Source organism: Leptodactylus fuscus, chromosome 2 (genome assembly GCF_031893055.1).
Source record: "Leptodactylus fuscus isolate aLepFus1 chromosome 2, aLepFus1.hap2, whole genome shotgun sequence".
Taxonomy (NCBI): Eukaryota; Metazoa; Chordata; class Amphibia; order Anura; family Leptodactylidae; genus Leptodactylus; species Leptodactylus fuscus.
Genome location: NC_134266.1, coordinates 263,023,480 through 263,045,832, shown reverse-complemented (window position 1 = coordinate 263,045,832; position 22,353 = coordinate 263,023,480). Strand labels below are relative to the sequence as shown.

Below are 22,353 nucleotides of genomic sequence, written 5' to 3'. Positions count from 1 at the left end.
GGCGTGGCTCAGTGTCGGCTCACTTGCTGTTGTTAGAACGCCCCGCCCCCTTCACTCTCCAGCCATCCGCTTCGTCGCTCCATACTTCCCGCTGCCTGGCTCGGCATTGGCGGCTCGTTTGAAGGGCGGAAGTGACGGCTCTTGTATAGGGAAACAGCCGTTTGCTGGTTGTTATGCCCGGACCGTAGAGGAGGTGACCGGCGACCGGGAGCAGGTATGGCAGTGCCACAGCCGGACAAATGCATTACATCTATGTATATACCTCCCCCTAGGGTCAGATGTAGGAACTGCACTGTGGATATAGCATAGCTTTATTGTATTGTTCTATGTAATCCATTACTGCAGGGATCTGGTAGCATGGTTGTGCAACTACAAGTCCCAGCATCCTTCTGCAGCTTTCATGGCATGCTGGGACTTGTAGTTCCTCACCAGCTGTGGGGTCAGAGGTTCAGATCAGGGTTCTGGCTTTGCAATGGTTGTCAGAGCGAGGACTGTGCAGGACCCTCAGTATTTGTCTGGTGCACTGGGGCCGCTTGTGCGACATAAGATCACAAGTGTCACTGCCAGTCACTAGTAATGGTGGGGAATGGGGTCACGGAAATCTGTCATGGCTGGATATTTACTGACTGTCTAGTTATGGCTGCCGCAACTCGCACCGTGACCCCATTCACCGACTTACGATCTAGTAGTGCCATAGGGTGAGCTTAGGACACAACGTGTCGCCTGTCTAAGGCTAAATTCACAAAGGATGAAAATATTGCAAATCTGATCCAGAAAAATCTGCAGCGGGGTCCAGTCGCAGGGAAGTGAACCTGATCTGCAGTGCAGATTTTTAAAGGGATTGTCCAGGACTTGCATATGGATGACCTATATATGGGATCGGTGAGGGTCTGACAACCGGGAGCCCCGCACATGATTGAAGAGGGCAGGTGACCGAACATGACAGAGTTACTCACCTCTCCTGGTCCAATCTGAGGGTTTAGTCGATTTGCATACATTGATACCATTCTGTACACATTACACCATTACTGACACAAACCCATACCGTGTCTTCATGTTTTATAGCACAGGGGGGCTGATGTACACCGAAAACATGAAACGGAAAGTGGCCAAAGTGAGCACCCTGAGGGCGAGCCCGAACGAGGAGGCGTCTATACTGAAGCAAGAACGGGAGAGGAGGAGGAAGCTGCGTCTGCAACAGGTAAAGGGGTCACTGTCATGGGCTGATGTCTTTATGTTATATGGCTGTATGTGCATGCCGTACTTCAGAATGGCAATAGAGCCTTATTAAATGGGACAGGGTTTTGTTTTTTGTTTTTTTTAAAGTAGATTGTGAGCCCTATATAGGGTTCACAATGTACTTTTTTTTCCCTATCAGTATAGGAGGAAATCCACACAAACACGGGGAGAACATACAAACTCCTTGGGATTCGAACCCAGGAATCCAGCGCTGCAAGGCTGCAGTGCTAACCACTGAGCCACCGTGTTGCCCCTAAAACTCAGACTCTCAATGCATTCCTGCAAGTACTTTGTTCTCAACTATGAATGTATTGAGAGTCTGAGTTCCAATTCACTGAAATAGACAGTGACCTCGGACAACTCAGACGCTGGTCACATCGCAGCCGTGCCGCCTCACTCGCCCACCTTTTTAGACAGTGAACAGGTGGAGCAGACGTGCCCCGTACTATCAGTATTACTATGACTGTTACGCCAGAAAACTAGCGGGAACGATGTCACAAATCTGCACTGGTTCCTGACTGTTGTACGTTTGTGATGAGGCACGCTGACATGCACTAGAATTACGTAGCGAGACTCTTAGGCCCCGTTCACGCGGGGCATGTGATGGCGTATTTTGGTCCTGATTTTGACGTGGGAAGCCGCGTCAGAATAGGACCAAAATGCGCCTGTCACAGCTTCCAACAGTCGCGGCTTCCCGCTCCGGAGTAGGCCCAAATGAATGGTCCTAGGCTGGAGGGTGCTGCCACTGCGGCTGAATCAGCTGCAGAATCCGCCTGAAGAAAGGAGAGCTCACTTCTTTTTTCCATGAGCTGGAACATACCGCTCACGGAAACAGGACACTAGCGGCCTACATACACCTCTATTGTGAGGGGCCGGATTCTGAGGTCAATTCGGCGTCAAAATCCGCCCCGTGTGAACGAGCATTTAAGACTAAGGCCCCATATAGCGGGCTGCACGGGAAAACGGCAGCGGAAACGCGTCACGGTTTTTCCCCCCTGCACTTTTCACTGAAAGTCTGCAGAGGTTTTCTCTGCGGGTTTCCTGCTACCTTTATACCAACGTTTCTGTAGGTAGAATTGACATGATGCGATTTCCAAAAAACGCAATGGTTTTTGAAATCTCAGCATTTCCGCCGCGCATATTTTTCTGCAATGGTCTATGGTTGTTGCCGCAGTGTTTCCACCGCGCTCAAACCGCAGCATTTTTGCCACGTGGGGTCCCAGCCTAAGACTGGTATAAGAATCGTCAGTCTTATTAAGTTCCCCCCATTGTTTGTCTGCACAGTGTTCTACATTGTTATGGGGTTACTCCCCTGTAAATGGTCAGCAATGGAAAGCAAGGCTATTTAGGGAGGCGGGCATCGAGCGGCACATGAGGATCTCTGTGAGAGCTCTGACCTTGTCCTCTCATAAGTTTGGGTCTGAACCTACTAATGGTCTTCTCTTTCCAGGTCCGAGAACAAGAAAAGTTCATTGCTCAGCAGATCCGCCAAGATGTTAAGGAAAGAAGAGATCACCAGCTTCAGCTACTGGCAGAAGACCTGAGAGCCAAGTGGGAGGCCGCGCAGGCCGAGAAGCTGCAAGCCTTGGAGAAAATCTATCTGTCTACACTCAGCGCCATCGGAGAAGGACACAGGCAGGCCAAAGAGAATGTAAGACCTTAGGGGATTTGGAGAGCTGTCTACTATTCATTTCAGTCGGAGGCATCCTGCTGGTTCTTCTGGAATCTGCCTGAAACTCCCATTGAAATGAATAGGAGGCAGATTTTGGGGCTGTTTTTGAAGCAGATTTTCAGAATCGGCGTCAAAACCTGAATCAGAAATGTTCTTCTTGACCAATTCAGTGTCTAATTCCAGTGTGTGAACCAGCCCTTACCCCTGAAATCTATTCTATTCCCATTGACGGTAATCTATTGTCCTCTGTTATCAGCCTGCCTGGGCTGTAGCATCTTTCTAGGAGAGCACACGTTTGTAGAAGAAGATTTCCAATATTCGGTGTATAATGAGTATTCCACTAGGCCGTCATCCATAAGGCGAACCGTGAGCAGCCCTGGCGTGGTCTGACCCTTCTGGGTATTGTAGTTCTCCAGCAGACCGGAGGCGATGGCTTATCTGCGCTGCCTTGTGGTTGTTATATCTTCACTGATCTTACACCAGCAGCTCCATAAACCACCTAAGAACCTTTACCTTGTAATCCTGCGGCTTTGAGGCTCTGGGTAAATCCTGTTGTTACAGACAAGGGATTAATTTGTCACATTTTGCTGCGGGTACAAGAATAAAAGAACTTTATTAGCTTTCACCACAATATAGTCTGGAGATTGGAACCACATGTTCATGGCTCCTTGGAGGTATGGCACTAGGTTTGTGATCTATAGTATTGCACGTGATGGTCCAGATATGATAATCCCACCCTTAAGATAATAAAATATGAACAATGTTTGCCATTGACATGCTGTTAAAAGATTCAGAGAAGAGATAGGACATTTCCTTATATAGTATGGCGCCACCTGGTGTTCAAAGTTTATATAGTGCGCACGTCCACCTAATGCAGATAGGCACGGACTTCATCCTAGCTATAAGATCAGACTCTATAGGGAAGGGGCACGTCACCTCCAGTGAAGGGCGATAAGAGTTTTAGCAGCCGTACAAAGATAGGGGAACGACTTTGATGTTTTTTTGCCCAAATACCTAGGGCGAAGATTAAGCAAATAAACTAGGTGATCCAACAGGACACCCTGAAGGAAGAGGGCATCAGTAATGGACTGAACGGCATGCCAAAAGGGGGCGGATACACGAACATGCGCAAAAGATGTTACAACGACCCAATTTCCGACTGGCACCGCCAGCAATTAGGGGGGATGGCAGGGTTCAGGGAATGGAGTAGGGCCGGGGTATGATACCAATGCATTTATTCATACAATTACAGGAGGAATAACACTATGGAACACTGCAAGAAAAGATGCTCCAAAGCAAGCTGCAGTAACCAGGCACGGCCACTACACAGTGTATGGCGCTGTTCCTGCGGCTGTTACACTACGTAGCGGAGTCCTGTAAATCAGTAGGCCCTGAAATGATGAGGTCACTGGAGGTCCGATCCCACCAATATTCATATCCTATGCTAAGGATAAGTCGCCAATAGTAACTCTCCAGAAAACCCCTAGAAGTTTAAGTTTATGATCACATTGCTTATTTCTTATAATGTATTTAACTTCAACACCTCCATGTGCTTTCATTCTTATCTTAAGGAGCCTGATTTGAAGGCAATAGAAAAAGCAGCGGCTGCAAATAAAGAAAAAGCAGAGAAGAGACATCGCGAGGCCTTGAAAGAGTTAAAACAACACAAAGAGAAGGAGCTGAGAACGCAGACCTGGTAAAGCATCTACACTATTCATAGAGGGGGATATGGGCAGATGTAAATGGCAGCACTGCCTGTGAGATGGAGGAGGAATCCATTAAACTGTAGACCTTTACATTGTAATTCTGCCAACAGTAATCCCTCGTAGCATCAAAACCAATGTGCAGCACAGAGCTGACAAGTTATTGACAATAAGGCACAGTTCACAACTGCATTTGGTATTCTGGTCTGGGAGTTTGTTTGGGGACCCCCCTGAATGGAATACCGAACGCATTAAACAGCGGTTAGCTAAGAAACCACACAGACCACATAGACTATAACGGGGTCCGTGTGTTGGGGTCGGCACAAATCATGCAGAGAGAAAAGTACTGCAAGCAGCATTCATCTCTCCGCATGATTTGTGCAGAGACCAAGGGCGTAACTACCGCTGTAGCAGCAGAGGCAGCTGCCACAGGGTCCGGGACATTAGGGGGCCTAGCGACAGCCACTACCGCTGCGTTTTTTTGTTTTCTCTTAATAGGCCGTTACCGGCTGGAGTTATTCCAGCCGGTAACGGGCCCTATTTACTTACCGATCCTGGCAGGGGCCGGGATCGGTAAATGACGGCGCCCTGAGTATAATGATCGGAGGCCTGGGAGAGGTAAGATAACATAAAAAAAACGGTGTTACTTACCACTCCAGGCTCCGGGCAGGCTTCGGCCTACTTGCGTGATGTCATATGATCCGTGACGCAGGGCCCCGGAAGATGGCCGACAACAACGGAGAATGCAGGGGAATCAGGAGATAGGTAAGTAACAGTAGTTTGTTATGTTTGTATCCCTCTGGGGTCTGAAAACACCCCAGAGCATAATAATTGTTCATGTATGTCCACAGTGGGGCATAATACTGTGTACTGGGGCCGGTATAGGATATTATATTTTCACAGAAATGGGGAAGGGGGGGAGATGGTGGCGTTAGGGGTCAGTTGGTCGAGGTCTTCGGGGGGGGGGGGGGGGGGGGGGGCATGTCAAAAGTTCGCCACGGGATCCACCATTCCTGGTTACACCACTGACGGGGACCCCATTATAGTCTATTAATAAATAAATAAATAAATAAAAATCTCAACGTTGTAGCAGGGGAAGGGAAAAAATCTCCAATGCCACCCCATTCTAACTTTTTCCAGCTTCCCAGTACATTGTACGGACTATTAAATGACACCATTACAAAATACACTTTGTCCTGCAAAAATGAAGCGCTCTATGAACGGAAAAATAAAAAAAGGTATGGATTTTGAAAGGGGTTAAAAGACTAAAAAAAAAAACAAAAAAACCCCTCCTTGTTCCATCAGGGTAATGTTTAATTCTCACATGACCGATCCTTTATTCACCCTTCTCCATCGCCTCCTAATTCTGTTTTCTACCTCCTCTCAGGCATATTAAAGCCCGTAAGAAAGCACTAGACATTGAAAAGGAGCGTGCAGCAAAAATCGCCAGTCTCCCCCCTCCCCCGCCAGATCCACTGCAGGTAAATCCAAAAAACGTACAAAATGACTCGCTGAGTAGTCGCCGCGTTGTTGAATACAATTTGCTGGTGTTTTCTGTTCTTTATTTTATGGTTCCTGTTTCCATCTAGTGTGGGAAATTAGGATTTATACTAGGATGGGACGTCTTTATATCATAAAGGAACACGAAACACTTGTATATCCCAGCATTTTATCCTTCGTTATCATCTTTCCTTTGATCCTATTTTGTCTCCTATTAAAACAGAGAAATGTATTAAGTAATATTCCCTCTGTGTCCCAGAGGATCAGCCGTGTCCTCCTCTTCCTCACTGTACTGTGTCTGGCTGCAGCAGGAGCCTCCCCCCTTTCCCTGTCTGCAATATGACAGTATAAGCACACCCCTCTGCAGAAGATTGATCCCTATGTTCTGTACTTTATCCTTCATGTCTAGGTTTAGTGTTCCCTTAAAGGGGTTGTCCTGGACTGTAGTATTGATTGCTGTGGCCGCTTCACTCACCAAGCACAGCACTGTTCTCTGTATAGTGGCTGTGCGTGGTATTGCAGCTCATCCCTATTCATTTGAAATGAATTAAAGGGATTCTACCATTAAAATCTTTTTTTTTGTGGATAAGATGTCGGAATAGTCTTTAGAAAGGCTTTTCGGCTCTTACCTTTAGATGTGATCTCCGCCGCGCCGTTCCTTAGAAATACCGTTTTTTACCGGTATGTAAATTAGTTCTCTGGCAGCGATGGTGGCGGGCCCCAGCGCTGAAAATGCGATGGGGGCGTCCCCACTGCTGCTCGAGAACACGATCCTGTGACGCCTCTATCTTCGGCTGGATCCTCCCCTTCTCTGTCGTCTTACTTCTGCGTCACCTCCGACGCCTGCGCAGTTGGCTCTGCCAGTGAGACACTAGTAGAGCCGACTGCGCATGGCGGCCATTTTTAGAAGGTGCGGAGTCCTATATATAATGTTTGCTATATATTTACTCTATGCTACTTGTATACATTTGTAACGTTTCTTTGCCTTAAACACAGAATATTGAAGTGGCCCAGCGTCTTCCAGTAGTGAAGGTCTGCCATGTGGACAGCTTCTCTTCATCCCACTACCACTTACCTGAAGCCTACGTGGACCGAGAGATGGATACCGAGCAGGTGAGTGATGGCGATTTTCAGTTTGTGTACAGTGTATGGGAATATCGTACTGTGAGGTATGACGTGTGCTATACTCTGTTAGTATATGAGTGTATTGGATGGCATGTACATGCAGGCGGCACTTCCAAAAATAAAGTGTCTGACTTGTTGCAAAGTTTTAAAAATCATGTATGGAAAAAGAAAAACACCTAGCCAACGGAGGGTGCAGATTCCCATTGAAGTCATTGGGAGACTAGTTGAAAGGTTTTCCTTGAGGATTTGAGTCCGCAGACTCCATACTGCCGTGTAGGAGATACTATGTGCTCAAACTAAGATGTAAGTACTAATGCAGTCGGCCATATTTATTTCTTGTCAGACTGACGCCCGCTCTGCTGCTGTGGAGGAAGAGAAGAGGTTAATTGCACTTCAGCAAGAAGAGGAACGCGACAGGCGGGAACAACTGGAGAAGGCAAACCTCCGGGGGTCTCATGCGTTAAAGATGGTTCAGCTCGCCCAGGTAAGTGATACAAGAGCGATCACTTGTGGGGTGGATGTAGACAGTATAATGGTGTTCAACCAGTTAGGACAGTGCTGAGAAATCCACAGGTTACGTGTTACGCGATTTGGGATGGATGTCGTAGCTAAGCTTGTCGTCCATTGGAGGAAATTTATTAAAGAGGTTTTCTGGGAGTATAGAAAGATGAGAAGAGGATAGAAAGTGCTATAGGGATGAATAAACACAACCGAGCACCAGGCTATGACGAAGAGCGGTTGCTCGCTCGAAACGCGTCAGCCATAAGCATTTGTTATGGAGAGTCTTTATTTCCCACGATGTAACGCGGCGCTCATTCTGACGCGTAAACACATGTCAGAGTCAACACTTCAAAACAGAATCCCATTGACTTCAATGGGCTCCGTCTTACGCGCGCTACACATTGAAATCAATGGGAGGCTTTTTAACTCATTCATTTCAATGTGTTACGTGCGTTAAACAGAACCCATTGAAGTCAATGGGATTCTGTATTGAAGCGCTGACTCTGACACGTGTTTACGTGTATGAGCGCCGCGTTACATCATGGGAATGGGCCCTTATATAGGGGTAGACCATTGTTTTCAAGCAGTTCATGGTTTACACTTCCTGGTCGTGGGGGTGTCAGTGCGGCTCTTCCCAACATCCAGCCATTGCACCCCCTACCAGATTTCATCCATACCCTTTATGGCGTAAACTAAGCCAAATAATAGTTGGTTTATAGTTGTCCTGGTGTAGAATAAAACTGTCTCATGTCTGACTTTTAGACTTTGGCGCAAGAAAGATTAGAGTTTATTCAATTCTTTTCTTCCTTTTTCCTAGGACAGGGACAGACTGATGAATGAACTGGAGCACATGCAGCAGGTCGACCTCTCCAGGCGGCGACACATCGTGGCAAAGATGCCGCAGCAGTTGTTTGAGCCGGCCTATCGGCGAGCGGAGATCAGGGAGGAATGGCAGAGAGAAATGGAGTCTGCGTTCGAGGACATGTATACAAGAGATGCAAGTAAGAATTGTCTTAGCCGGTCTCCATTTATCTTAGTAAGATGGTTATTAGAGATGAGCGAGTACTGTTCGGATCAGCCGATCCGAACAGCACGCTCGCATAGAAATGAATGGATGTAGCCGGCACACGGAGGGTTAAGCGGCCGGCCACTGTCAAAGCGGAAGTACCAGGTGCATCCATTCATTTCTATGGAGCGTGCTGTTTGGATTGGCTGATCCAAACAGTACTCGCTAATCTCTAATGGTTATCTATTCATATCCTTCTTCATTTTGGTGATGGTTTTTGTACATAGACCTAAGTCTAACAGGTTCCCCCCCCCGTCCCATCCAGGTTGTACTGCTATGGACAGGGGACAAGTGTCCAATCACTGGGTCGTCCCTTTGATCAGGAAGAGTCCCCCTAAGACCTCTTCGTGATGAGTGCTCCATTGACTTCTATGGGGCTGCCGGGACTGTAATCTCCCATAGCCCCTTACAGGTGAATGGACCACCAGTTACACAATCTCCTTTCATGAGGAGGCCTTAGGGGGACTTTTGGTCCACCATCCTCTTGATCACCTGGACACTGCAACCCAGTGATCAGACACTACTCCCTGTCCTGTGGTTTACAGCACGGCCCCTTTAATTCTATGTTTTTGTGTTTTTAAGAAATAAGAGGGGACATGGTCCTACAGCTCAAACCACAGCCCCTGCCCGACCCCTCCGTAACCAGTATTGACGAAGATCTTGACTTGACCGTGGAGCCAGAAGTGGTGTCTGGAGTGGAGCAACGTTCTGGAGGATCTGAGGACATCTCTTCAGTAGAGGAACATCAAGGTAAGGAGATGGGATGTGCGGCTCTGGATTGGTCGCTATCCTGAGATCAATTATCGATTTCTTTATCTTTTGTGGTCTAGAAGAGGCCAGAGAGCCGCCATCTAAGCAGGTGCTGAAGAGGTTATTAAACAGGATAAGGACCCAGAAGGACCAATGGCAGGCCAAGGCCGAGACGGTCAGTGACACGCTGGAGTCCGGATCGCTGCCAGTTGATCAGGAATCTGCAGATGTTCTCCAAGAGGAGGAAAAAAAGTCTGTGATCAGTAAGTCCTCCACATCTTGGTCTTGATTCAGACTTCTAGGCTGTGTAGGCATACACAAAGGATATAGCATTGATTTTCATCAGACACTGATGCACATGAAACAGGTAAACCATACCTATATCCACCAAACCATCACAATAGGATGGCACGTCATGTTCTGTAGAAATCACTTCTCAGTGGCCTTCTTATCACAGAATTACAAGGACAGGTAACCGGAATCAACATTGGCAATAAGTGAGGTCACCACTTATATACGCCCAAGTCCCTGCACAGTGACCACAGAGCATGCTCACAATACTCTACCGTAGAATTCAATGAGCCATCTCTAGATTACAAGTTCATGGCTGCTGTAAAGCAAATCTCTGACTCTTGTCAAAGTAGCCAAGACAAGATGGCCACCCCAATAAGGTACAGGGCAAAGTGTCATCAATTGGGGTGCCACACCTCGATGCCGCACAGATCATCTGTTTTAGCAGCCTTTGTGCGCTGGAAGCGGCTAGTGGACGGTGGCGTGTGCAGTACTGATCCTATACAGGTAGTAGGAGCAATGCTGCAGTTCACCAGAATCACCACTATGCAGTGGACGGGGCTGCTGTGCTGCTCCTATTACTTGTATAGCAGTGATACTACATGTGCCCTCTGTCCACTAGTGGCTTCTAGGGCAGATGATCCAGGCAGGGTCTGGTCTGATCTATCGGTTGGATACCTGATACATCACATACTGAAAAATTGATTTGGGGTTGCACAACCCCTTTAGCTATATAAAAAAAATGTATGTGTCTGACATTCCCTTTAGGACTATTTACACATGTATCACACTTCTAAAACCCTATATATATATATATTTATATATACACATATATATATATATATACATACATATATATATATATATATATATATATATATATATTTTTTTTTTATTTTTTTCGTCCTTGCTTAGACTCTGCTGAGGTGACGGACAACACGGTTTTAGCTGGGAAGTCAGTTCTACTCCATCCTCAGGAACAGGCCGTGCACATCAGAATGAAGGCGGAGAGGAGGAGAAAGGTGACTAGAGACTTGTGTAATGTACTTTGTTGCGTGGTAGAGCGTCCCGGCCGATCATACCAGTATAGTAACAGGGATTATCCTACCATTAATATCAGAATTATTGTAGAAATCGTACAAAATAAACTATGTTTAAAGGGATTCTATTATTGGGGAAGCTAATTTTTAACTAAGCATATATTTGCATTGCCTTTAGAAAGACTTCCAGACATGCCTTTAATTTGTTAATAATCCCAGTCGTTTTTGAGTGATCCCGCTTTTATTGATATGCTAATTAGCCTCCAGGGGGCACTCAACAGTTCACTGAGTACTGTCTGCTAGCACAGGCTTTGGGTCTGTACGGCAACAGGCTGTTACTACTACCACAGGCTTTGGGCCTATATGGTAATATACCAGACCACGTGACATCTGAGATATTACCATATAGGCCTGAAGCCGGCTACGATTAACATCAGGTCCTGGAGAGGTGAGTAAAACAGTTTATTATTTTCTCTCCTCTCCCCTGGGGCTCTGATTATTATACTCGGGGGGGGTCTGAAAAGACGCCGAGTATAATAATAGAGGCAGTGGGATCACGGCTGGGGCTCGGGCCTCCACGGCCTGTAGTATAAGGTGACAAACAAACATTAAGTTCTCATACTTACCAACCTCGCGCTGCTGCTGCCGCCACTCCTCATCTTCTCCCGCAGCTGCTCCTGTTTTTCGGCGTAGGGGGCGTGATGATGCCGCCTGTGCTGAGACGCAGTAAGACGTCATCGACATACGCCGGGTGCGGGCCTGAGCTAAAGTGGCCACGTCACCCGATATGTGTTGTAGCCAGGGAGAGGGGGCCGAGACTGGAGTGGAGGCCCACTGCCGCAAGTCAATACGGTCGAGTCAATTACCCTATTGACTCGAGTGGTAATTTCACTGGTCCGCATGTCACAAGACATCTGTGGGCGGCCGCTGGAACTGTGTTTCTGCCGATAGGTGGTCGGTGAGGCAGCGCTGTTTCCAGGGCCGCCTTAAGAAGGCAGAGAAGATGCTCTGGAAACATCTTGGGGCGGTCCTGGAGGCAGCGCTGCCTCACTGACCACCTATCGCTGCTCCAGTGGCCTCCCACAGATGTCTTTCACTGCAGACAAGTCATGTGACATTTTCAATTACCTTATTGACGCAAGTATAAGCCGAGGTGCACTTTTTCAGCACAAAAACTGTGCTGAAAAACTCGGCTTATACTCGAGTATATACGGTAGATAGATGGATGATAGATAGATAGATAGATAGATAGATAGATAGATGGGAGATGGATGGATAGATAGGAGATAGAGAGATGGATAGGATATAGATGGATGGATATAGATAGATAGAATTTCATATAGAAATATATTGAGTGGTTACCCGCTGGTCTGCTATCGTCATTCTCTTACAGGTGGAAGAGCTAGAGCGGCAGAAGCAAGAACAACTAGAACTGATAAGTAAACTAGAAGAGGAGAGGAGAAGCTTAGAGGCCGAATTCCAGAAGATGCGGACACAAGTGCAAGAGGAGAAACAGGAGAGCAGCGCGACCGTACAGATGGAGGAGCCGGCAGTGGTGGAGTGTAAACCAGAGGTAGGAGCCGGTCTCCCTGCAGCACAGATATGTGGGATATGGAGTTATTTGGTGCTTTTCAGGGTTATCTCCAAATTCTACAGCAAAAATCCGCATGAGTTTACAGTATGAACCGTGTGAATGGGATTGTAAGGGATGAAAGGACGCCATAAGAGTGCAGACCTGTGGGCACCTTCTGCAGAGTCTGTAGTCCTATATTCTTATTCTCGCCATACCGTGTGATGTCCTGTGTCATTGTATTATATTTGTGTGAGTTTCTGTCCTAGGATTCGGCAGTCACACAGTTGAACACATCAGCTGAGAATGTCCATATTCAGATGATTCGGGAATACCAGCAGCGCCTCATGGAGCAGAACAGGTATTTACTATTGCTGTTTCTGCAATAACAGGGGTTGCCCGGAGTTAAAGGGGTTGTACCTTTAAGGACGTTTAACCATGCTTGCACTGCGTTCACTGCTATGGGGCTGGGGTCTCTGCCAGAGATTACAGGCCCGGCAGCCTCATACAAGCACATGGGTACTCCAGTCCCCTTTCGGGGCTATAAAGAGAGCAGTGTTGGCTGCAGGAGAACAGTGTGGTCATGTGTAAGTCCCACCAACTCCTCCTTGTATATTGGAATATTCTATCTGCACACCATTCCTCATTGTAAAGGTTATTCCTTCATGTTTTAGGATTCACCAGCAGTCCGTAGATGAAGCACGAAGACGTTTGTGGGAATACCAGTTACTCTTGAAGAATCGGTATCCTCACTTATCCACATCTAACATGGGAATCTCGGATAAGGGTCAAGAAACCACAAGGAATCTTCAAAAACCACCACCAAGCTCCTCTGGGAATAGCTACCCAAGTGCTGTCCCACCATCTCCTCCTCCTCCTTCGAATGTCTTGGCGTCCTTACCAGCCCATTCTCGGTCTACCCAAGAGCAGACATCAGATCGGTGTATGTCACAAGGTCTTGGGAAGACTCAACCCATAAGTCCTAGAGGTGGGAAGCTCGAGTCCATTCCTTCTTCTGCAAGTGATGTCCAGGTGGTGGACTCCTGTATTAGTGTAGACTCCTTGCACCATCACTTCCTTGGAAGAAGAAGAAGTCCACAAAGACACTTACCTCACAGTCCAAGTGAAGATCAAGATAGAGCTCAAGATACTGTAGTTGGCTCAGAAAAGCTTTCTTCAACCTCTAGCCCAGGAGAACATGACTCCTCCTCGGCTACTTCATACCTCCCGCTTCCTTCAGTGCTTTCCTTAGGTCTGTCTCGAATTGATTTTTCCGAACCAAGCAGCTCCTTCACAGTTCCTGAAGTCAGCAAAAGAGGCCTTGTACCTTTAGGAGACTTCTCCAGTGTTCAGGAATTCAGGGAGAGACTCCTGTCTTCTGCTGCAGAGATCCGGAACCAACAGGACCACCTTAAGGAAATGCAGGACCATCTAGACAAGCAGCGAGACTCTCTACTATCCAAGCAGAAAAGTCAGGAGCAACATCTCCTACACAGGCAGAAGGAGCTGGAGGATCAGATACGAAGGCACCAGGAATCGCTGGAGGAACTCCTAGGCTCCCCGGAGGTGAGAAATAAAGAAGAGGATTTTACTGTAAGTGGGATATTTAATGTCTTACATAGCTACTGATAACTTAAAGGGATTCTACCATTAAAATTGAATATTTTTCTCATTGACACGTAGGAATAGCCTTAAAAAAGGCTATTCTTCTCCTACCTTTAGAGGTTTTCTCCGCGCCACCGTTCGGTATAAATCCCGGTCTTCGTTGGTATGCAAATGAGTTCTCTCGCAGCACTGGGGGCGGGCCTCGGCGCTCAAACAGCACTAGGGGCGTCCCCAATGCTGCGAATGAACTCTCCAGAGCCGCCTCCATCTTCTTCAGGAACGGCCTCTTCACGCGTCTTCTTCCGGCGCGGGCGGTCAAACTTCTAGGGCTCGGGCACGAGAAAAGTGGCCGCTTACGCAGTTGGCTCTGCCCCCAGTGTTGCAAGAGAACTCATTTGCATACCAACGAAAACCGGGATTTCTACCGAACGGTGGCATGGAGAAGACATCTAAAGGTAGGAGAAGAATAGCCTTTCTTAAGGCTATTCCTACATGTCAATGAGAAAAAATTCGATTTTAATGGTCGAATCCCTTTTAAAGGGGTTTTCTGTTACATTTTGTTGACCCATCCTTGGAATAGGTCCCCAATATATCATCAGTGGGGATCCGACACCCAATTAACGCGACCTCAGTGTTCAGGTAAGGACTTCAGCCTCTTCACTGAATACCCAGCACATCCAAGAACATTGTATAGTGACTAGGCTTGGTATTGCAGATCAGCCCCATTGACTTGAATAGGACTGCGCTGCAAACAGGTCGTGTGACGTACACATTAGAAATGAGCGAACACTGTTCGGAACAGCCGTTCCGAACAGCACGCTCCCATAGAAATGAGTGGAAGCGCCTGGCACGCGGGGGGTTAAGCAGCCGGCCGCCGGCAAAGTCTGCGTGCCAAGTGCTTCCATTCATTTCTATGGGAGCGTGCTGTTCGGAACGGCTGTTCCGAACAGTGTTCGCTCATCTCTAGTACATATCATCACTGGCCTGTGAAGTAGAAGCGGCGCACACCCGAGCAGCTGATCCGTCAGAGTTCATGGGTGTTACACCCATACAGTCCGATAATAATGACCTACCCTTAAGGACCGGTCACCGATATTTAACCCTTTGAGAAACCCATTTAATATCGGCTTTATGTTTTGCAGCCTATACAGGGGGCGGCTCCTGACGACGTCCATGGGATTCCTGAGCCGGAGCGCTATCAGTTTATGTCCGCATTGCTGAAGGCCTTGGATGACAGCGAGGAGGACGTCTCTGGGGTTACAAGTAAGTGACGAAAAAGAGCGTGCAATATATTCGAGTTTTACTTTTTGAGGGACGGAGATTAGAAAAATTTGTGTAATTAATAAATCTCCCCGGCAGAAAACCTGAGCTATGGGTACCCTGGAGCTCAAGAGCAAGATGGCGGCAGTAACAGATAGTCATTCTATTCTAATGACAGATCCGAGCAACCTCTGATCTCCATTGTTTAACCCCTTGTATGCCACTCCTTAAAACTGACAGTGTTTTTTTTTTGGTATCGTTTAGGCTTTGAGTCGAGCAATGGTTTTTCAATGAGACCTCCAGGAAGAGACCACAAGTGGAGACCTACGAAGCCGCCTGTCACAAAGACAAAACTGGGGCCGTTTCTGCAGCAACACGAGCTGAGTGCTATCATGGAGGTGGAGACGCCAAGTGCCAGCGGTAGATGGTCCAGCACGGGAATCGCTGAACCCAAAGAGAGTCTACCGGGTAATGCAGAACCTGGTGACATGAGGTTGGGTTTTGTGTCTTAGGGGGCACTCCAGTTATAAGAAGAGTACAGGTGAAGAATAGAAGAAACATTGTAATATATCCTATTAAAGAACAATGCTACTTTCACCACTTATGAGGCTGTTCTCCTCTTTCCTGGCTTTAGAGTTACTTATAATATAGAAGTGTATGGAGAGGTGAAGCTGCTGGAAGGAGAGGAACACGTACATCTATACACCGATATCTATCTATCTATCTATCTATCTATCTATCTATCTATCTATCTATCTATCTATCTATATATCTATCTATCTATACGCACACATCTTTTAGTACTGCTATTCTTAGTAACAGCTTTCTTTAGTTTGTGCCGGAATTGGAGCGACCCATGCAGAGGCCGGGGGAGGTCTTAAAAACATAAAGCATACTCTCTTCTCCCCAGCACTCTGTTGTCTGGTATCCATTAGGTTTTGTATGCTAGACCTCAGCCATACGGGACTGTTTTGACCAGTGATCACTGATGAGGTTGGGTATAGATACAATTAGAGATAAGCGACTGGCAGGAGAGAAGCCTGAGAAGTGGAGAAAGAAGCATTTTTCTTGATTTAAGATATATTACACACTTTCTTATATTCACCTGGACTGAATTGGAGCTATCCTGTCCTTTAGGTTGACCTAGTTTACCAATCCTATGTTTAGACCTTTGATCACACGGCATTTTCATTCTTTATTTTGTGCACTATCCTTTAGGTCGGAATGACCGATCTGGACACAGTGAACCTGCAGGTTATCACCCAGACCTAAGCAAAAGGAGCAGTGCTTCAACTGAGATACGTGGAGACCAGTCCAGGTTATCAGTCAGCATCAGCGATGAGACCCCCAACCAAAGTTGTGCCAAGTTATCATGGAGAGAGACCTTGTCTTTAGAAGGATCACGTGACCTAACTGGAGGAGGTGAGAGACTGGACGGGAAATCACAATAAGTGGCATTACTCAGTTACAAGTTACAATTTTATGTTCATAATGTGTTTTTTTGCACAGTTTTTTAATGAACATTTTATATATGTGCAGGGTATTGGTTGTCAGTCTGATCTGACTGCATAAGCTTTCATACAGGATGTCTCATCAGTGTTACGGCCGCGAGTAATCACATTATGGCTGCAGCACATTTTCCTTTTGTCTTTGAGACTGTGGGCGTGTACAGTAAGCATAAGCTCTGCCAGGAGTAACTGTACAATAGCAAACAAATAGCTGAGAAAAGCCCAAGTGGGCAGAATATAGGAGATGTAGGAACACGGAAATGAAAATACATGCAACCAAGCAGATAAAACATAGGCAAATACATTCCATGAGCACAGTCACTAAATCTGCCTCTGTAATAATAATTATTATTATTAGTAATAATAATACATTTTATTTATATAGTGCCAACATATTCATATAATCACAAAAGGAGCTAGAAGTAGGTACAACACATAGAACACACTTCTTACATTGTAAGCTGTGAGATGTGCAGAATGTTCAGTCCAGCGCACAGAGCAAGCAGTTTGCAGCCATGTGTGGAGAGTCAGCCCCTCTCCTCTGCATTCACTGTGTGAAGAGACCAGTTTCTTCCCCTTCTACTCACTGTGAAGACATCCTGCTTTTTAAGGGGATTCTACCATTAAAACCTCTTTGTTTGTGGATAAGACGTCGGAATAGTCTTTAGAAAGGCTATTCGTCTCTTACCTTTAGATGTAATCTCCGCCAAGCCATTCCTTAGAAATACCGTTTTTTACCGGTATGTAAATTAGTTCTCTCACAGCAATGGGGGCGGGCCCCAGCGCTGAAAATGCAATGGGGGCGTCCCCACTGCTGCTCGAGAACACGATCCTGCGACGCCTCTATCTTCGTCTGGATCCTCCCCTTCTCTGTTGTCTTCCTCCTGCGTCACCTCCGACGCCTGCGCATTTGGCTCTGCCAGTGAGACACTAGTAGAGCTGAGTGCGCATGCCGGCCGGCGGCTATTTTTGGCAGGCCGCTCTTGCTCTTGTAGTTCAATGCAGGAGCAGCCTCCCAAAAATGGCCTGCATTCGCACTCGGCTCTGCTGGAATCTCACTGGCAGAGCCAACTGCGCAGGTGTCGGAGATGATGCAGGAGGAAGACTATAGAGAAGGGGACGATTCAGCCGAAGATAGAGGCGTCGCAGGATCGTGTTTTCGAGCTGCAGTGGGGATGCCCCTATCGCATTTTCAGCGCTGTGGCCCACCCCATCGCTGCCAGAGAACTTATTTGCATATTGGTAAAAAGCGGTATTTCTAAGGAACGGCGCGGCGGAAATCACATCTAAAGGTAAGAGACGAATAGCCTTTCTAAAGACTACTCTGACATCTTATCCACAAAAAAGAGGTTTTATTGGTAGAATCCCTTTAATGATATGTGGTTTATGGACAGAACTTCCCTAGGAACAGGGAGTGAACTGCAAATTGGCTAGAAGGGAGACACCTAGTGGCAGCAACTTTTATAGAGGTTTTTCAGGCAGAAAGCAGCAATTTCTATAATAAAAGCACATTACTTTTTGGTCCTTAGTCACATGTTCTAGGAAATGAGGCTACGTGGTCTGAAAAATTAGTGGCCATTTAAAAATGGTGAAAAGTCTACTACTTTAGATCAGCTACAGATTTCAAGTAATATCCTAGTGACCTCCAGTGTCTTTACATTGACCTTCGCCTATTCTTCTGTCTTTTAGATCATTCCTTTACTCCAGTTTTGCACCAAAGTCTACACGAGAGTCTTACAGGTAACCGGATCACGGTCCCTACTCACCTCTCAATGGCAGAAGGAGCGTCTGGCCCGGTAAGCCTGCACGTGGCACTCGGGGTGCCCTATAAGTGCTTTAACCCTTTTATCTGAGGTCATTTTTGGAACAAAAAAATGATCAATGATGAAACTTAGCCAAATCTGAGTATCGGTGACGCCGGTACATGATTTACTTAGACCTGAGAAGCTAACTGTCTTGTGTCGTGAGAGCCTGGAGTCGTGCTTGTGTTTGTTGCGTCTTGGGAGAGTGTCGGGGCACTTTCACAAGTACTGCCTAAAGCACCGCACTTGTCACGGATCTGCCCCTATTCATGTCAATGGAGGAAGTCTCATGACACGTGTGAAAGGTTGCGGTTTTTGTTGTAAGGTTTTCTTACTCCTAGTACATGTGGAAGTGCCCGCGTGTATGTCGTGTTACGTTGTATGTCTATAAATCTGAGCAGTGATGCATCTTCTTATCACCAGACACATCCTATGGTGGTCTCTACACTTGATCTGAGCTCGGACTGGTGCGGAGGATATATAATACATGCTGGTAGGGGATTGGTTACAAGGCTGTATTTCTATTCAGGGGCCAACGGGACAAGGAAGGAGCCCGAATTCAGTCTACGATTATTTGTCCACTACAAGCATCTCATCCGGCAGCTTCCTGACCAGCGAGAAGACAGAGTCCAGTCCTGGAAACTCTGGTTAGTATTGGGTGCAATGTTGTACAGTCCTCTGTGGACATCTTGCACCGCCACGTACAGTACTAGAACCGAGCTCCATATTATTCACAACATCGTAGTGGTTGGGATTTAATCTTTAACCCTTTCCCGACATCCGCCGTACTATTACGGCGCATGCCGGGTGTGTAACTATGGCTTTACGCAGTAGACAACCGGCGCTAATGTCTCTGATCGGTCCCTGAATAAAAATTATTAAAAATTCAAATCACCCCCCTTTCCCTAGAACACATATAAATGTAGTTAAATACTGTGAAACACATACATGTTAGGTCTCCCCGTGTCCGAAATCGCTCTACAAGTCTATAAAAATATTTTTCCTGTTCGGTAAACGCCGTAGCTGGAAAAATGGTCAAAACTGCCAAACCGCCGTTTTTTCACTGTTTTGATTCTGATAAAAATTTGAATAAAAAGTGATCAAAGCAATAACATTTCCCGAAAATGGTAGAACTAAAAAGTACACCCGGCCCCGCAAAAAAGTTGCCCTATGCATCTCCGTACACAGAAGTATAAAAAAGTTACGGCTGTCGGAATATGGCGACTTTTAGAAAAAAAAATATTTTAACACAGTTTTGGATTTTTTTTAAGGGGTTAAAATGTAAATAAAACCATATAAATTTGGTATTCCCGGAATCGTACCGAAACACAGAATACAGGGGACAGGTCATCTTCACTGCACAGTGAACGCCGTAAAAAACGAAGCCCATAAGTCGCAGAAATGCACTTTTTCTTCAAATCCACCCCAATCTGAATTTTTTTCCAGCTTCGCAGTACATTATATAGAATTATTAATGGCGGCATCATGAAGAAAAATTTGTCCCGCAAAGATTAAGACCTTGTATGGCTCTGGGAGCGGAGAAATAAAAAAGTTATGGGGTTTAGAAGGAGGGGAGTCAAAAATGAAAATCAAAAAATGCCGTCGGCAGGAAGGGGTTAAAGCGAGTGTTTTACCATGACAGTCACTAGTGAGCTATAAGTACAGCTACATAGCCAAGGGCTCACATGGACATAACGCTGCTTTCTGCTTCTCGATCGCTGCCTCATTGCCGGGATATTAGCTGTTTTCTGATATACAATTGAGCTTTCTGGTGCAATGGGGGCGTCACCATTGCTCTCCTCGCACTAAAGAGCTATGCTTTCCAGCACCCAGTCCTTCCACCGCTGCAATGCATGTTTCAGTTTCCTCCCACACTCCAAACATGGAGATGCAGACGTTGTCCTTGGCCGGATTTGAACCCAAGGCTTCAAAGCAATAATGCTAACCACTGAGCCGCCCTGCTCTAGTAAGAGTCTGCATCCAGTCTCTCCGGCTTTAGGATTTTTTTTATGTATGTCCCATCACGCTTGCAGTGAATGTAGTCACGATCCAGAATACCCTTCCCCTCTGAACGACCAGCAGTGGAGATCAGTGCAGCCTTGCAGCGCCGTGTCCTGGGTTCAAATCCCACCAGGAACAACATCTGCCAGGAGTTTTTATGTTCTCCCCGTCTTTGCGTGGATTTCCTCCCATTCTACAAAGACATACTGATAGGAAAATAAATGTACATTGTGAGCCCTATATGAGCCTTAGACTCCCCCCTGCTGTTGTACTCCTCGCGCTTGCGCCGTTCATCACTGAAGCCAGAGGAGTTCACCTCGTCTTCAGTGCGCATGCGCCGTACCTCCGAAACCTGGCGCGTGTCCTCCACTTCACTGAAGAACTGCACCGGTGCTGAGACTCATCTCTAGATTAGTATAAAGTTTTCATTTATAGAATCCAGGCATGAATGAATGCGCCCCAAGTACAGGTAGCACCAGAATTGTATACTCAATATAGCAACGTGTACTGTTGTACAATTTTTTGTTTATTTTTGTTTTTCTGGTTTCTGTTTCTCTAGACACCATGTCAGACCTTCAGAGATGTAACTACTCTGCTATTGAGGAACACAAAGACAGCAGCTCCCCTCCATCCTCTGCCACTTCCCAGATCCCTCTTCCAACAACATGGAGTCGTGACTTCAGTCCGCTGGACAATCGCAGCCACATCCAGCAAATCATAGACAAGTACACCAAAGACCTCAGCGCGTCCCTGGAGAGAAACTTGAGTTTTCACTGTAAGTAGCATCAATTTGTGACTATGGACGATGTCCATGTGGGAGGTGACAAACTTAAACAAAGTTACTCACCTCCCCTGGGTTCCAGCGCAGCTCCCTGCTGTCTTCTGACTGATGACAGGGACCGGAATTGGGGCTCAGCAGGTCATGTGACATTGTGAATTGTATGACACTGCGTGAGACCCAATCATAGGTCTTAGTGGTCCCTGACGTAGACAAGAAGACAACAGGGAGTCACGCTGGAGCCCAGGAGAGGTGAGTAACACTTTGTTTGATCACTACACTCATTATACCCTGGGGCCTGAAGAGACCCCAGAGTATAATAGTAATTCTGTTTTGACTGTGAATCTCAAGAGGTTAGCCCAAAACATTGAAAAGCATTAACCCCTTCTGCTCACTTGTTCCAGCTCCTGAAGTCGTCTCAGATGTTTCACCTGCCGATCTCCACCTGTCTAATACTTTTCACTCACTGGATCCAAAACCCGACTTCAATATTTCCACTCCGTCCTACGCCCGATCGGAGGCCACGAGCAGCCCACAAAACATACCGGATCTGAGCCAGGTAAATCTTTACATGTCTACGACCTACACACATGACCCATCACTTCAGGTCTTATCTAGATCACTGATTTGGTTTCTCTTCTTGCTCCAAGAGCTCCAGCCGCCCAGATACATCGTCGTATACAAGTCCGGCGTCAGATGTACCACACGGCACAACCGCTCTAAGAGCATCTTTTGGCTTGTTCCATCCACAGAGCATGGGGATAAGTTCACCCAGGAGACAGAATGAAGCAGGTGAGAGGATGGGACGTACAGTATGGTGCACGGTGGATCAGTGGTTGGCCCTGTTGCCTTGCTACGCCATCATCTGCATGAAGTCTACATGTTTTCTCCATGTTTGAGTGTGTATACAATGAGCTGTGATGTACATACAACTGTTGTGAG

The 22,353-nt window shown here is 46.6% G+C and overlaps 1 protein-coding gene and 1 non-coding gene across 2 annotated transcripts in view; both read left to right on the top strand.

Annotated features, from left to right (window-relative positions):
• Nucleotides 1-1,078: 1,078 nt before the first annotated feature.
• Nucleotides 1,079-22,353, top strand: part of CEP295 (centrosomal protein 295) — a 36,966-nt gene continuing 15,691 nt past the window's right edge. Inside the window, exons 1-21 of the mRNA XM_075266160.1 lie at nucleotides 1,079-1,201; nucleotides 2,690-2,890; nucleotides 4,483-4,607; nucleotides 6,002-6,095; nucleotides 7,111-7,227; nucleotides 7,583-7,723; nucleotides 8,558-8,741; nucleotides 9,389-9,556; nucleotides 9,637-9,819; nucleotides 10,763-10,869; nucleotides 12,281-12,460; nucleotides 12,727-12,818; nucleotides 13,132-14,023; nucleotides 15,205-15,325; nucleotides 15,587-15,790; nucleotides 16,541-16,744; nucleotides 18,520-18,626; nucleotides 19,162-19,279; nucleotides 21,193-21,408; nucleotides 21,816-21,970; nucleotides 22,062-22,203. Of these exons, the coding sequence (XP_075122261.1) occupies nucleotides 1,079-1,201; nucleotides 2,690-2,890; nucleotides 4,483-4,607; nucleotides 6,002-6,095; nucleotides 7,111-7,227; nucleotides 7,583-7,723; nucleotides 8,558-8,741; nucleotides 9,389-9,556; nucleotides 9,637-9,819; nucleotides 10,763-10,869; nucleotides 12,281-12,460; nucleotides 12,727-12,818; nucleotides 13,132-14,023; nucleotides 15,205-15,325; nucleotides 15,587-15,790; nucleotides 16,541-16,744; nucleotides 18,520-18,626; nucleotides 19,162-19,279; nucleotides 21,193-21,408; nucleotides 21,816-21,970; nucleotides 22,062-22,203 (3,874 nt within the window). The remainder of the gene's footprint in view (nucleotides 1,202-2,689; nucleotides 2,891-4,482; nucleotides 4,608-6,001; nucleotides 6,096-7,110; nucleotides 7,228-7,582; nucleotides 7,724-8,557; nucleotides 8,742-9,388; nucleotides 9,557-9,636; nucleotides 9,820-10,762; nucleotides 10,870-12,280; nucleotides 12,461-12,726; nucleotides 12,819-13,131; nucleotides 14,024-15,204; nucleotides 15,326-15,586; nucleotides 15,791-16,540; nucleotides 16,745-18,519; nucleotides 18,627-19,161; nucleotides 19,280-21,192; nucleotides 21,409-21,815; nucleotides 21,971-22,061; nucleotides 22,204-22,353) is intronic.
• LOC142196406 (small nucleolar RNA U2-19) lies at nucleotides 18,707-18,775 on the top strand. The gene has a single exon (XR_012715234.1). It is a non-coding gene; the product is annotated as a small nucleolar RNA U2-19 (small nucleolar RNA).